General features: G+C 35.5%; 1 protein-coding gene across 1 annotated transcript in view; it reads left to right on the top strand.

Annotated features, from left to right (window-relative positions):
- The window catches only part of LOC121411071 (protein zwilch homolog), an 83,247-nt gene extending 74,546 nt beyond the window's left edge, over positions 1 to 8,701 (top strand). Inside the window, exon 14 of the mRNA XM_041603563.1 lies at positions 8,604 to 8,701. Coding sequence (XP_041459497.1) covers positions 8,604 to 8,617 — 14 coding nt within the window. The 3' untranslated portion in view covers positions 8,618 to 8,701. The remainder of the gene's footprint in view (positions 1 to 8,603) is intronic.
- Positions 8,702 to 16,586: the final 7,885 nt, after the last annotated feature.

Genomic DNA, 16,586 nt, shown 5'->3' with positions numbered 1-16,586 from the left:
CACATTTCAGTTTTCTCATCAAATTGGCGCAATCAAACATCGCCTTTAAACACAACAGAGCACCACCTGTATATTCTTCCTTACTGATTTTTAAAAATGGAAAGTTGCCTAATTGTGACTCCAGTGTAAAAGAAAAACAAAACGCATTGTTCTGACGCCATATTTAAACTTTTGTCATGGTATTGAAGGCGTTTTGGTATGGCGCTTGTTGCCAACTGAACCTCCACTACTTGACTCAACACTGCACACTACCAAAATTTCGTAATCAACATTCGCCACTGTGCACCTTTCATTTCATTTCCTTTTATTCATTCCACATTAATGTGTAAACACAATACCAAAATACACACTCTTAAAAAGAGAATGGTTAAAGTAATCAATGTGTTTCTGAATATGTGTCCGGTCGATAGAAATGATCAATAATTCAATGCCACCTTTATTCGGGTAAATTTTAACCACCAAAAACGGCTAATTTTGACAAATTTTGTCGGTCATTTACCAACATTATTTGGGTAAGCCCATATTCACAATGTGTTCAGTTATTGATACATAATGTGTGGGCCTTTTAAAAAACAGAGAGCATGCACCGGGCGCTCAAACGGGGTCCCGCTCAAACACAGCATAACAATAATGTGTGGATTAAGACAAGTAACATACAATGAGAAATAATTGCATTGGACGGGAAAGAAAATTGGCCATACACCTCATTTAATACAGGTTACATTATATCCCACAATGAAACAGGAAGGGGTATGAATGATCTTTTTTCGAGTGTTTTATGTCATTTCAAACCGATTATGCCTTTCTTTAGGGCCTAGCATTCCTTCATCATTCAATCTACCATTATAGATTCTGTTACTCGATACTGCTCATAATGAGCCGCCAAATTTCATCCATATTTGCCTCGACACTTTAAGAATGCTCAAGCTTCAAAGAACACTTACGTTTCAAGGGCATTTCGGGATTAAAATTCGATCCATTAGAAAATATCGCCTTCATCTCCGTGTCTCATTCATTTTTTCCATCGCACTTATGTTATCTCACTATAATGTAGTTCTCCCTGAGACTTCCTCTGCACCGCTCTTCTCCATCTCTCATCTCATTATTTGTATTTTCTCCTTTTATAATCTTTTCATTCTCGTCATTTTTTTTCAGCAAACACGGTTTGACATTCCTGACTGACATACTGACATCAATCGAAAAGATATTAACTATTCGATATCTTTACAAAAGAAAATAAAGAAAACTGAATCTGTATTTGATTCAGCTTGTACATGTCGCACTATGAAGAATAACAATATGCAGAAAATTTCATTTCTATCTTAATAATTTGCCGTTCAAAATTTGTACTAAATTGACTAATGATAATAATAGAGATTTAGTGCTGGTTAGCACTTATGTAAATTTGTAATACATTTTATAGATCAATTTCTCAAATCGTCATGATGTAGAATACTGTCATGTGACAAGTATTGTATTTTTTAATTCGTTTAATATTTTGAGAGTTGAACCTTCATAATTTCATTTTTTCTATAGGGAAATCTTAAAGCTAATTTAGAAAAAAATTCTCTTTCCTTTGTAACCCATTTTCCATAATTTTTTTAGGTCCATAAATATTTGGGATGGATAACATGTGCGTGTGGGTGTGCATATTCAATTTCTTTTTAGAAATCGATTTCATATTCTATCAAGCAGTCGGAGGTTTGCATAAAACATTGACGTGATCAGAGCGTTGTGATGTTTATTGTCTGGATGGTTACTTTCTAAAAAGAGAAAATGTAATTGGGTAAATTAACCGGGAAGAACTATTATCCTCTTGGTTTGTCAACACTTCAACTCCCCATGAGTCGTATCGCTTCTTAGCAGCAAGAAAGGAGTTTTCTCTCCACGCACGACGGATTTGAGAACATAGAAAATGCCCACCATGACAAACACAACCAAGAAGTCTTTGTCGAAATTTGGCAAATCAGAGCAGCAGTTTCGTCCTGGAATCTGCACAAATGGCATATATGCATTTTTTTCCCGTCAGCCCCAAAACTTACGAAGAAACTGATTTACAACAAAAGCCTCCCAGCTGTTTTTTTGTCATTCGACAGGCATTTTGAATACATTTTGGGGGTTAATAAATCCGCCGTGCATCGCAGAGTGAAAACTCTCTAGTATCATTGACGAACCAGGGGAGAAGGAAGAGCGATATAGAGGTCTTACCTTCGTAAGAAGCCATTTTAAATCGGATTGTCGTTAGCGATGAAGTTATGGAATAAGAAAAAAATATCAACCACCAGAATACATTTCATCAAGGTTATTTATCTTTAAAGCTAGTAAACAACAGTGGCGTGTCTCACCGCTGTTTGAATCATTGTTTTTCAAGTTTCATTAGTATGTCCGTTATTTTGGATCCTTCTTTTTTTTATCCTTGTTCTTTTTATGGATGTTGTTATCACATCGGTTTATTTCATTCTTATTAAAAAGTTTGTACTTCTTTCAATTTAAATGCATTGTTCCCTTTCTCACTATTTTGTCAGATTATTGGTATTTTTCACCGAACTGTTAATTGGTTTTTAATAAATACGTTTAATGTAATCTTCGTCTAAAACTGATCTCAGCTATTTATTTTTACAACGACCCTAGTCTCCGTTTCTATATTTCATACTTGATTATAGGTATGTCTGTATTAGATAACTCATCCACTCACCTACCCCTATGTACAACCCCCCCCACACACACACGCACACGCGCGCACTTTTTTTTATATATTTTTTAAAGAAACACACCTAGTTACAAATAATGCATATAGGATTTCCTTTTATTTGAAAACAGGATAAAAGAGCATTAAATGCCTTGCTCAAGGGCTTATTTGCCGCGGCCGGGGATCGAACCCCGGACCGGCGCACACCCTCACGCGTTTATGGTAAGTCGTTGCGTTTCATCATGTTCCTGTTGGTTTTGTTTTCATGGTTTGATATTTCATTGTTCATAAAACACGTAGATTATAATACTCAGAATATTACCCTGCATCACATCACCTTCGACTGAGATATGCTTCTTCATTGGTTATATTTTTCCAGTTTGGTGACAAACATTTTTTTAAAAAATCTAATTACGAATTTCTCGAAATGAATGGCGAGGAAAGCATCCTTGCCGAGTGGTCCTTTTTTCATTCATTTTTTGGGGAAAAGAAAATTATAATTTAAAACATGTGGTCCTATATCTCTTCAAAACTTTCTGTATTGTTGAATATGAAACTTTAAGATGTTCCTATTTCTGGAAATAATATTTTATGTTCCTATTCCTTGGCTGTAAGGCTTGGTACATGTAGGTATTAAGAAGGGTTTAATGCACATTTTTTCCTTTTACTCTATTTATTCCATCTAATATACTGACGTTATAAAAGGTGGTACATTCCTTTCCAGGCTGTAATCCAATGATCTCGATACTCTAACCTCTGATCCACGCCTTAAGCATGTCCTATTCCTTCTACCATCTCGCATCCAAATATGCCATGCTCCTATACATACATCCCACAATATTCACTGGCAAATACACATTCCTCATGTGTCTCCATGGTAACAAAACACTTGTGACGTCAGGCCCCGTCACTCTATACGTCACTAATTCATTACTAGAAGGCAAGCATATATGCTGCTCTCTCTGTCTCTGTCCCGCTATTATATTTATAGTCCATTTCACCGCCATAGCACCACTCACTGCTGATTTATTTTTAAAGAAAATATGATAGATGATTCCCAATTTGGATGTTTACTTTCGTCTGTATGGCATACTAAAAAGGTAATGCTTGGTGGTGATATATATTCCAGCTTTTCAAAAAGACTTCATGTTTTATCTTAAGAAAATAGACAATATGGTGGCACTTTCTGGATGAACAATGTAATAGGACAGACGTCGTCTGTTGTTCACTTACACCTTTTCATTGTTGGATTTGTCATATTCATTTTGAGCGTGAAAGCAATATCAAACGTACACCACTTGGTACTTTTGTTGTGCTTCTTTAGGGAATCCTTTGGGAAATGGTTCATAGCACTTCTCAAAATGAAAAAAAAATCTTTTTATTGTAATATTGATCTATATGTAGTTTAAAAGTATTCTTATGGTCGGTTCATATGGTTCTCTATTTGAAATGCTATTGGCTGAAACATTTTTTGGGGAAATTTTGACAATCAAGGTTTTTAAAGGGATTCTGGTTAATTTGATTTTTCCTTTGCAAAAAAAAAACACAATCTAACTAAAGCTAAACTTAATTGTCCAGAAAAGATACAAAACCACCCTCAAATTGACAAGCACTCGAGAATTGGTGTACATGTAGTTACTAATATTCCACAGTAAGAAACCAATTATGCCAACTTGTTTTCAGGCAGATTTTCTTTCTGCCTTCCAAATTTGTTTTCCTTTTGTAATTACCAAATGTAATTTAGATTTGATTCATTTGCATTTCCGGCCTAAGTTTGGACACTCATATAAGTTAAATATGCCAAAGTAAGGAGACTTTGAGCGATACTAGGTGACGTTGAAGATAGCTCTCGAATGAAATTGTTCATTTCCCTCAACAAACAAAAGAAAACCGGATCATCAGATTAGGTCCACTCCAGTGTGTATATTGGTTCGCCTCTATTTTAGTCACTAGCACCTGCCCTTTATACTGTGTCTATTATAGCAACAGACGGTTGTCTACTGTCGAGAAATAAATGGCGTCGTCTAAACGCTCTTGGCCTGCTTTCAATAATATTAGGAGTGAGAAGAATAGGAGTACTGCAGCCCCTGTGTTATTGACGTTGAATATTCACATTTTTTCACATCAATCTGACTTTGAGAAAAGCAAGATAATTGGCCCATTTGATGTAAAGGCAGGTCACACCGCCCGAGCGTTGTTGGAGTGGTCGTGGAGCGGAGAGAAGAAAATCATCACCGCTCGCTACCGTTCACCATTTTCGATTTCGATTGTTTTCTATTTTTGCTTTCGATTTTTTCCCCAATTTTGTGAGCGAAATTCGGCCCTCTTTCCCTACCGCTCGACGACCGCTCCAACAACGCTCGGGTGGTGTGACCATGCCTTTACATGATGCTGATAAAGTATTGGATGAAGAGATCCCCAGATTGTGGCCAAAATAATAGGAAGCGTTTCATGAAAAGAACTTTCGGTTGTTTTATCCGACAAATTGTTCTATTTTACAGTTACCATGTAACAGTCAGATGCCCGCATTTAGTCTACAACATGATTATGTTGATCATACCCTCAACAGGAAAAGAGAATAATAGAGCCCCCCCCCCTGCATCTGGAGAATACGACAGCACGCAAAGGGGACATGGAAATTTAAGATCTGCGCATGCTGAGATGCCTCAATTTTGGACTGAGTATGTGCAGATCTGTAATATTCCGTTACCGTTACCGATTCTTTTGGGAATCATCTGTCTTGTTTGTGTTTGATTCTCTAATTCGTAACAACTCGAATGTTTCTCTCTTATAGAAGGTAAACATCCACAGCCGTTGAAGAAATTACTTAAACGACAAAATACGGCATCGCCACGTTCATAGATATCGATATATATTCCCAATGCAAGTATAAAGATCGAGAGAAATGTCATATAAGACCATGATATAAATCTTAAAATTAAAGGTTGAATAACAAAGAAGAGCAGCTGAGCTCTCATCTCTCAAACCAAGGATCGTCAAGGTGGACTGTTCACCAAAGAAGAGAGAGAAAGAGAGAGAGAAAAGACTAGTAGGGGAAGGCGGGGTAAGTTGAGCATAGGGGCAAGTTGAGCCACCAGCCCCAGGCCAATAATGAATGAGTCAGACATTGTGGTGGTGTCATGTATTGATGACCCATAGCATAACCCCTAACCCCACCACATTGTTTTCCACTTTGAAACAAAAAGTAGTTTTTTAGAGCGAAAAGTATGAATTTCAGCTAAAAAATGAAAAAAGAGTGTGAAATAGATAAGTACTTTATTCACACACACGTCTTTAAATATAGTAAAGACATGATAACAACATTGTTAGTCCAGGTATGGATCTTCATTCTTGTCATAGTCTTTTATATGATAGATGCATAATAAATGTGTGGATACAAAATTATCGCACTAAGTTTGGACTGGGGTAAGTTGAGCCAAACAGCATGGGGCAAGTTGAGCCATGGTAATTCTTATGGTAATGTATCTTAAAAAACAAACAAACCATAAAAATCGATTGAAATGCAGGCTGAAAGGAGCAAATTTACATGACTGCTCTTTTCCTTTTAAAGGATGTTAGTATTATAGAGAATTAGCAAGTGAAAAGACTTTAAACAAAAAATTGACATGCTGGTTCTCCCCCATTCATTTTGTACATAGTTTTTGTGGCTCAACTTACCCCCAGATGGTGGCACAACTTACCCCATATATGGGGCAAGTTGAGCCATTTGACATCGGTTTTTTCAAAGGTCACGATGACTTTCAGTGTGGGGGTAGAAAGTTATATGTAGGTGAAAAACATTTCCCAAGAATCAAATTTAAAGGCAAGGTACTTATTTCTACAATAGTACTAGTCATATCAATTCTAACATGCAAAATGCAAAAAGTGTCACAACTTACCCCGCCTTCCCCTACTCATCCTTGTACTTGAATGATTGTTGACTTAATAGCTCTATACGTCATCGGCGGCTGGCCAGGAAAAGTGACACCATATCGATTGAGTAGGATCTATTACCCAACCTAAATTTTCTAATAGTCAGAGATAAGTTCTAATGGTACAAAATAATCATAATCAGTATGGCATTATTACGAGGAACTCGGATTATATCAAGGTTTTTTTTTAATGAATGCATCAATAGACAACCAATTCTGTTGAACTGAATGAAGCCTGCTTTATAGGCATATTTAAGATTTTCAAAATCATAGAGAGAGGCGGAGGACAGAAGTCGATAGAGAAAAGTAGTGGCTACAGCTTCCGTGACAGAGGCGGTTCCAGGGGGGGGGGGGGCAGTGGCTACCACCCCCTCTTCCGCTCCGAATAGTTTTTTTTTCAAGTAAAGAAAAAGGAGGAGGAAAAAGAGAGAATTATAGAGAAAGTAGGAAGAAGACTATAAATTGAGAGGTCTGGTTCGTGTTACATCTATAGTTCAATCTAGAATATATATATATATGACGTCACAGGTAGTCTTTCCTCACCCCTTCCCCATTAAGATATCATGTTGTCGATCTTGAGTGGTACCCCCAGTGACAGAATATCACAGGATTGTCTGGAGTTTATAGAACCATGATTCGATTTTAAAGATGCCATGCTGTGGACCTAATCACGTGAAGACCCTCATCACGTACCTCGTCAATAAGATGTAAATGAAGTAAAGGGAAAATCCTCCTTGACTTCCAAGTTTTTTTTTTATCTAATCAGAAACGTATGAGGGGAACATGTTAATGAGGTTCGGAGGAAGTGTAAAAGAACATCAGAACTACGGAGTTTTATTTTCATTTTTTTAAATAAATAGTTTTGTGAAGTCACATACGAGCAGCTCGTCCACAATTACTGTCTTTTCACATTTAATTTCTGCCGAGTACAGTAAAAGCGTGTATGGAATAATAAATAGAAATAGGCTATAAATATTGATACGAAAAATTCTTTTTGCCACAATCACGAAAATTTGCCTGTTATAAGTGTTGAATGCACTGGTGATAGCTTTTCACTTTTCCAAGACGATGTATTTGAATGGTATTATGAAAATATCCATACATCTGCTCTCTTCTGATGAAATTTGACTAATCTACCTTTTTTGTGTTTTTATTAATAACGATATGACAGTGTCACACAGTCTGTTGTAATATGACTATAATTCACACCGTCGAAATAATTAAATTAAAAAATGTAAAGATAAGTTTACACTGTGGACATCTCGTGCAGTGTCGGTATTCACAGTGTGGTAACATGGTGGACTATATGACGATATTATTCACACTGTTAAATGCTTAAAGGCGACCGCACACCTTACGATTGGTCTGCGACCCGATTTCAGAATAAAAAATGTAGTAGACTTTGATGCTAATATTGAGACTTGGAATATCTAACTGTAATGTTCTAAATCATCGTACGAATACCTTTGATCAAATTTGTGACCGTATGCTATAAAATAAAAGCGAATTTAATATCTAGTCGTAATGACGTCATAGCAGTCGTACGATTGGCTACGATTCGAAACTAATTTGGACTTTACTCCAAAATAAGGGCTTGTAATCTTTTAAAATGGTTATGATATTATTATTTCAATTATTTTTTACCTCAAATAATTATGTTCCATTCACATCTTCAGAAAATGAGTAAAAAGCGATTTGTTCCAAAATCGGGTCGCAGACCAGTCGTAAGTTGTGCGGTTGCCTTAACCGTAATAACGTGAAGGTATATGTTCACATTGTGTAATATACTGTGAACACATCATATGACACTCTGTGGGGGTACACTGGTCTTTGGGGCTATCCGAGGGGGGGGGGCGGTTAAGTGGAGATTGAAAAAATATTTTTCTTTTTTCATTAAACCTCATGTTGTCTTACATTCACATAAATACTACAGGGAACATTCTGATATTCCTTTTTATTCTGGTGATTTTTTTTCTTAATAGAACAATTCAGGTGATCAACCATCGCTCACTTTACACAACATTATCAGCCTAAATAGGCTGTAGCCCGGTGAATTTCGACCACAACATTTCTCGATAACGGTAAGTCTTTCTACCTAAACCATTCCGAATCAAATTCTTTACTGAAATAAACATCACCCATATTTGAAATATGTATGTGGCTATTTCTGTGTAAAGCAGGGAGAGAGTAACTAAATTTGAACATACAAAGTTAAATGAGGGAGTGGTTAAAACATCTAGCTCCTGAATCTTCAGACGCTGCATTATGCATATATGCTTATTACATGATTCAATGCGAAGATGCCTGGGAATGCTAAAAATAATGGATTGTACATTGATTTTTTTTAAATGTTATATTAGGTAAAGCATAGGTGGATGAATGATAGTAGCGACCATGACTTATGCAAATACCAATCAATTTAAGTCGGATCAGTGAGACATGACTCGAACTGAGATGAAATGAATGAAAACATATGGAAAAGACAGTTTCTTTTCCATCGCCTCTGTAAACATTCTTGTGTTTAAAGTGTAATTATGCTCTCACGTCAGGTTTGGTCTATTATCCTGTCAATAAGTACATCGCAATATTATCATAAATACATTGACATGATTCAGGAACGTATGCAAGGGGGAGGGGGCGAGCCGGCCCTCTATTTTTGGGCAACCAAAAAAAAAGATGTCCTTTTAACTTGAGAGAAACGCTGAAAAAAGTATGAAGAAAGTATCATACCCATTTTTAATTTACGGCTTTGTAACGGCTGGCCCGACCCCCATTGGCCTACTCGCAGTGGCACTGCATTCTGTTATGTAGGCAAACCACGCGATACCGGCACCTGCGAATGGCAAGCCGTTTGTACCATAAAGGCGATAAACCGAGTTTATCGCCGATAAACTCGGTTTTTCGGTCGATAAACAGAGTTTATCGAGCAAAAAACTAAGTTTTTCACCGATAAACTCAGTTTTTCGGCGATAAACTCAGTTTATCAAGTGATAAACTGAGTTTATTACGAGAAACTCTGTTTATCGGCGAAAAACTAAGTTTATCGCCGATAAACAGAGTTTTTCTTGATAAACTAAGTTTATCAAGTGATAAACTGAGTTTATCGAGATAAACTCTGTATATCGGCGATAAACCGAGTTTTTCAGCAGTTATTTCGATAAACTATGTTTATCACTCGATAAACTTAGTTTATCACCGAAAAACTAAGTTTATCGCCGATAAACTTAGTTTTTCGCTCGATAAACTAGGTTTTTCGATTTCGATAAACTAAGTTTTTCGAATTGAAAAACTTAGTTTATCGAAATTGAAAAACTCAGTTTATCGAATCGAAAAACCTAGTTTATCACTTGAAAAACCTAGTTTATCGCCGATAAACTAAGTTTTTCAAATCTGATAAACTAAGTTTTTCGAATCTGATACACTGAGTTTATCGAAGAACGCCATTTGTCCCATAAAGGCGATAAACTAGGTTTTTCAAGTGATAAACTGAGTTTATCGAAGAACGCCATTTGTCCCATAAAGGCGATAAACTAGGTTTTTCATGTGATAAACTAGGTTTTTCAATTTCGATAAACTAGGTTTTTCGATTCGATAAACTAGGTTATTCAAAATTGAAAAACTTAGTTTATCACTTGAAAAACTTAGTTTATCAAGTGAAAAACTTAGTTTATCGCGAAAAACTCTGTTTATCGGCCATATAGTGGGCGATAAACTTAGTTTTTCGCCGATAAACAGAGTTTATCTCGATAAACTCTGTTTATCACTCGATAAACTTAGTTTTTCAAGAAAAACTCTGTTTATCGGCGATAAACTAAGTTTTTCGACGATAAACAGAGTTTCTCGCGATAAACTCAGTTTATCACTTGATAAACTGAGTTTATCGCCGAAAAACTGAGTTTATCGGTGAAAAACTTAGTTTTTCGGTCGATAAACTCTGTTTATCGACCGAAAAACCGAGTTTATCGGCGATAAACTCGGTTTATCGCCTTTATGGTACAAACGGCTTGCCATACCGGCACCTGCGCGTCCATCAAACACATTCTTCTGCACACGAGCACATAGATACGATCTTTGGTTTCCTGCCACGCCATCAACGGCCGATCAGTAGCTTGCGATTTGCGCTCGCAATATTGTTAAAAATATATTAACCCATCATAATTAAAATTCGGGCCTTAAATAGATTTTGTCTCATAATGCTTATTAGAATAATAAATAAGATAATAACATTTTCATGAAATCCTTAATAAAAAAACTAAATTGTCCCCTTTTTCAGAATGGAATATCAAAAATTTTCATCTCGCGCTTTTGAAGAGGAATAGGCCTAGTAAAATAGATGACAAAATGTCCTTGAAATGTCCCGGTCCTAAGTAACAATGATAATGAAAAATAATTAAATCAGCTCGCGCTTCGCGCTCGCATAATTTCTCATGTGCCACCCACATCCACTTCACAATTTTCAACATAGTGCCTGTAATAGTGCTCAATTTGAACCTTTTCAGATCGGAATATTAAATACTTTCAGCTCACACCAGGCATGTTTATTGAGATACTCAGCTGGTTCATTATTGAAAACGTGCTTAAGTTATCAAGTGCTGCTCGCGCTTCGCGCTCACATTAATGAAGGAAGATGACCAATTACCCATCCTTTTCATGATTTACAAACCATGAAGAGAGTGTCCCGTTTTTAGGTCTGAATCTCAATCTTTCCGCTCACACTTCGCGCTCGCATCTTTGTACATAGGCCTACCTATCCCCTTCAAAATCACAAGGGTGCTTAAAAATGTCTATTTTTAAGGTCGGAATGTCTAAAATTATTCGCTCGCGCTTCGTGCTCGCATTATTTAATTGTTAAAATATATTGTTTTATGGCTTACTGCAAACAGTCATCACTTTTTGATCAGGCCAGAACGTACTATAATAAAAAGTTCTGCTCGTGCTTCACGCTCGCGGAATAACCAAAAATCATCTTTGAGCGGATGTGGGTGAAAATTTGTTTCGGCCCCCTATTGGCAAAAGTCGGATCCGCCTCTGTAATTGGGAGACAGTCATGCTTATTCTTAAGATAAAGATTTCTAAATTTCTAAAATATAGATAATGGTGATAGTTGTATAATAATGATAATGGTGGCATTAAAACAGTAGGAAACCTCATTATACTCCGCTTTTCCTCGCCTCCGCTTTCCATGGATGACAATCGATATCAGCTTGAATTTATCTCGGATCTCATTTAGTTTCTGAGAAGTCAGACCTTTAATAAATCAGTCTGACTTGGGGTGATAGACAGAGCTGACATGAGACATAGTAGGTTACAAAGTGGAGATATTTTTTTCTTAATATAGTTGACGTTTCCTGTGATAGAAGCGGAATAGAGACAGCTATAATTTTGAGCTATGTTAAATTATAATTTGTATGTTTTTAAGTTTGCGGTCCTTGAAATATGGCTTCTTTTCTCTTTAATGATCAAACAATTCACTTTCTTAAGATTAATCAACCCGCTAAGCCTTCACCTTGAATTTATTTTCTCCTCTATACCATGTTTTTTTTAAAAAACCACATTCTATTGAAGTATCAATAAAATAATGAATAGTAAATAGGGATATAACAGTCACTAAATTGTGTCTGATCAGTTGCAAATTAAATTCAAGTGATTATTAGTTTGGGTAAATTGGTTTAGTTCATCATTCTACCTATAACAAGACTACGGGCGTCGCTTCACATGCATCAATTCCAGTGATTTTCAAGTCGTGGAAATGAAGAAAGAGGAATTAAAGGGGAACAAAAAGGGGGAAAATAAGAAAGAAAGCTATCAAAAAGAGTCTTGGGTCGTGAAACTCATAAATTTGCTGTCCATTGACAAAAGATATCAACTCTGTGGAATGATATTTCCCAGTATTGAAATGAGGAAAATGCATCATTGTTTCATATACATGTATATATAGAGTTACTTTCTTTTGAAACGTTAATTAACTCAGGAATTTGCGACTCAATTCTTTAGCATGCAGAACACATTCCAAATTAAGAATAAAAATCATTTTAAAAAGTCAGAGTTGTTTTCTTTCGTCAGTGGACGGCAAAATAGTCCTATATTAATAAAATGAGATTAAGAGAACACATCCTTATCAAAATTCCACGATGCCGCCCCTAAACCGTCGAGACCAAAATTATTTCCCATTCAAACCTAATATTATCGAATCGCATCCTTTATATTCAACTTTTAGGAATACGAGAAGTATCAACTAATTGGGAGAACGACGGTATAAAATAAAACGTACGAGACGAAGGTAGGACAGACAAGAAGATGATTTTCATATTTTGTTTTTGGATGTGCAATGAGGATGATTAAAAACTTGATTAAAGATATTGAATAAGACATAAATCAGAATTAAATCTTACTGATTTCATTGATAAGGATTCATGATCCGAAAAAGCTGAGTCGATATAATTTCGTTTATACATCATTTCTTCAAAAGAAAGGAAAAAGCAAGAGAAAGAGGGAGAGAGGTGGGGAGTAAGAAAGTAATATGTGATGTAATGTTATGATTGTCACGATTCGTGGATTTCTAATAATACTACTGGAAACTTGTGATGTGAAGAATCATAGACTTATCGGGTAATTAGACAGTTTTTGTTTCTCTGAATATTACGAATCATTAAATCTGTTAAATCACTGAAGGAAAATTATTGAATAGAATTTGCAACCTCTTCTTGAGTATCGTTCAATCAGCTTGCTATGGATTTTCCCGTTTCATTTTATTCAAGCATTGTGAGCAAATGGTACCACTCGTCCTGCCCACGTGAATTAGTCTCCGGAAAAGTGAAGACTTTAATTGAAAACAACAGGCGTAAAATGGGAGCTTGGGGGGGGGGGGTAAGCCTCAATATTTTTTTTCTTCAACTTCAAGTTCTTCAACGAATAAAAAAGATAAGAAGGAGAAAAAAAGTCAGGAAAAGGGTTATAAAAAATGTTATTTTGTATATATTATGTCAAATTTATCACTAAATTGGATGTTCATTTTGAAAGGTTAACTTTTTAATCGCTTACTTCGCTCGCGCTGAACTTATATAAGAAATGTTGTCACTCCCTGTTGTGCCCCCTGATTTTTTGAACGCCACTGATCGAAATAGCAGCTTTCATTGATCATATCGTGCATATATCCCTTGATTCTAATATCAAAGCTTAATTCAAACTAGCAGTTCTGAATCTCGACTTTAAAATAGATTCAAATATAGGCTATGCTCGAATTTATTCTGAATCCATATAATTTGGAGTATAAAGGGGGGGGGGTAAGATCCTTACATTGGTTGCCGGTCTGGGGGGCGTTTCATCAATAGTTTCGTCCGACAAGTTGTCAGATCTGACAACTTTCCTGGATTCTGATTGGTTGAGAAGCACTCTTACTATAGTAACTGTCGGATAAAACAGGACTTGTCGGATAAAACGTCTGACAAGTCCTTTCATGAAACGCTCCCCAGGACACGTATTAAGTTCAAGACATTGCTACCCTCATTTCAGTGTTTTCGTCAAATGGCTCCATTTTATCTGTCTGAGTAACTTGTGAAATATGAACCTGTTCGAAATCTTAGATCACTTCATACAAGGACTTTAATATGTAATATTAAACCTGTTGTTAAGATACAGTTTTATTTGCAATCACTTAATAACCATTTGTAAATATTTTAATTGACTTTGATTTTTTTATAATAAAAACAGAATTTAAAAAAGTTTTATGGTGAACGGAGGTTTGCGCACACAGCATCGGAACTCTGGAATAGTATCCAATTTAAGGCAGGCTGATACAATTTGGCAATTCAAATCTGCATCGAAAACATTATTCATTTAACTGATAATAATACCATCATAGCATTACCAGCAACTTTCCCTCATCTTTTCTTCCATCATTTTTCTAACGCGCAGTGAGAACTTTGATAGGTATATATATATATATATATATATATATATATATATATATATATATATATATATATATATATATATATATATATATTATATATATATATATATATATATATATATATATATATATATATATATATATATATATATATATATATATATATATATATATATACAATAACTGTTTTGCTATTATTATCATTATATTATTAGGAAAAATGCTGTCTACCATGTCTCATTAGTGCAAACTTCCAAACATTTTTATGAGCACATATGTTTGTGGAAGTGATCACTTGAACATGTTAAATCAGAAAAGAAAAACTTAAGATTATGTAGGGTCCTTAATAATTTCCAGAACGTGACATAAACACTTCAACACTTTTCATTTCAATATTCTAGAAGTATATACACCTTAAAAAAACTTGATCACGTGCGTACACATATTTTTTCTGATGTATTTAGTGCGTAGAAAGCGTGAAGTTTCAAAGGATCTCAAAGACACGTGTGTTCACTCGTGAAAAAAAAGGATAGACGCATCTTAACGGGAAAGCACAGAGATTTTGAAATTATACAAGTGAAAAAATCAAAAATATTTTCCAGTTTTCATGATTTCCAGTGAAACGTATCCAGATACTTGGAACAACATTATCTAAAAGCAGGGTGATAGTCGAAATACGGGATGAGTATATCTTTCACGAAGGCTTTTAATAGACATTAATTGACAAAAGCAATGCAAGAATTTGACATATCGGTGATTAGACCAAATAGCAATTAGAAATGTAGTTAGCCAAAATGGCTTTGAACAAAGTGATTGTGGACCAACTGCAGTTAGATCAAATGAAACAAGGACGAAATAAAAGTAGACCAAGTGGTTATTAGACCGTTTGCCTTTAGGCCTGTTGGCTATTAGACCAAATGGTAGTAGACGTAATGATAGTGGACAAAGGCAGCTATTGGACCAATTACCAAAAAATAAACGAAATGGCTATTAGACCAACTGGCTATTAGAGAGTGAGTGCATGGATGAAATGTCAGTAGACGAAATAGCAATATCCCGAACTACAACAAGTTTACCAGTGTACACAGTACTACACAAAATCAAGGTACAATCCTTTTAATATTATTTCAAAGGTTGTTGAGGAGTTTTCCACGCGCGGCGATTTCATGACGTTTTTGTGTCGGGAGGAGGGGGGAGGGGGGGGGGGACAACTCTCTCACAAATTAAAACATTGAGGATGCATGTCTCATCCGTTCTGCTGAGAGCTCCTATTTCTAATTGCAGAAGCACTGTACACCATTTTAATGATTATTGGTCGAGATTGATTCTATTATCAGACGGATATTCTTTTCTTTTAAGTTTCAACGTTCAAGGTTTTGAAAATTGGCAATTCAAAGAATATTATTTATTAGCATATTTTAAGCGCAATATTTATGAAAGTGCCTGCATTGAGTTTCGGATTTCCTAGAAAAATTGATTCGTTAGAAAGCTAATGACGTTCCTGGCGACGGAGACCATCTCGTGATTGTATTCTTCATTTTCCATCGCTACTTTGGTGCTTTTAAGAAAATTAATTCAGTTGAATTTGATAATTTCTCGTTTGCGACTACTGAACAGTATGTATGGTACGTTAACAAGAATTCATAATACATTTGGTTTGTTATTCCCATATAAGAAGAAAATTACACTATCCTGTATTCTGGACTTCGGTCCAATTCAAACATTGGTCTAACATTATGGTCTAACTATTATGGATTATAGATAGCAAATTGTGGCTCAGATCTTCCAGAACATCTTAAATTTTTGGATATCAGCTCATTTGACACTAAAATCTCTGCCTGGAATTATGTTTTCTTCGCATTTAAAATCATGGGACAGAGCATAGTAAACATGAGACAATTATAAACATAATTGTGATATTTCTTATTTTCCATAATTTTACCACAGATTTAGAAAATGTTGTAAGTTAAACTATAGACTTCAGAATACTTGCCTAAATGTTCTTGAGTTGTTGTTTGTCAAGTATACTGTTATAGGATTAGCAGTTTGTGAA

The sequence above is a fragment of the Lytechinus variegatus genome, chromosome 3 (genome assembly GCF_018143015.1).
Source record: "Lytechinus variegatus isolate NC3 chromosome 3, Lvar_3.0, whole genome shotgun sequence".
Classification (NCBI taxonomy): Eukaryota; Metazoa; Echinodermata; class Echinoidea; order Temnopleuroida; family Toxopneustidae; genus Lytechinus; species Lytechinus variegatus.
Note: the sequence above shows the minus strand (reverse complement) of the source record. Positions and strands in the feature narration are given on the sequence as shown.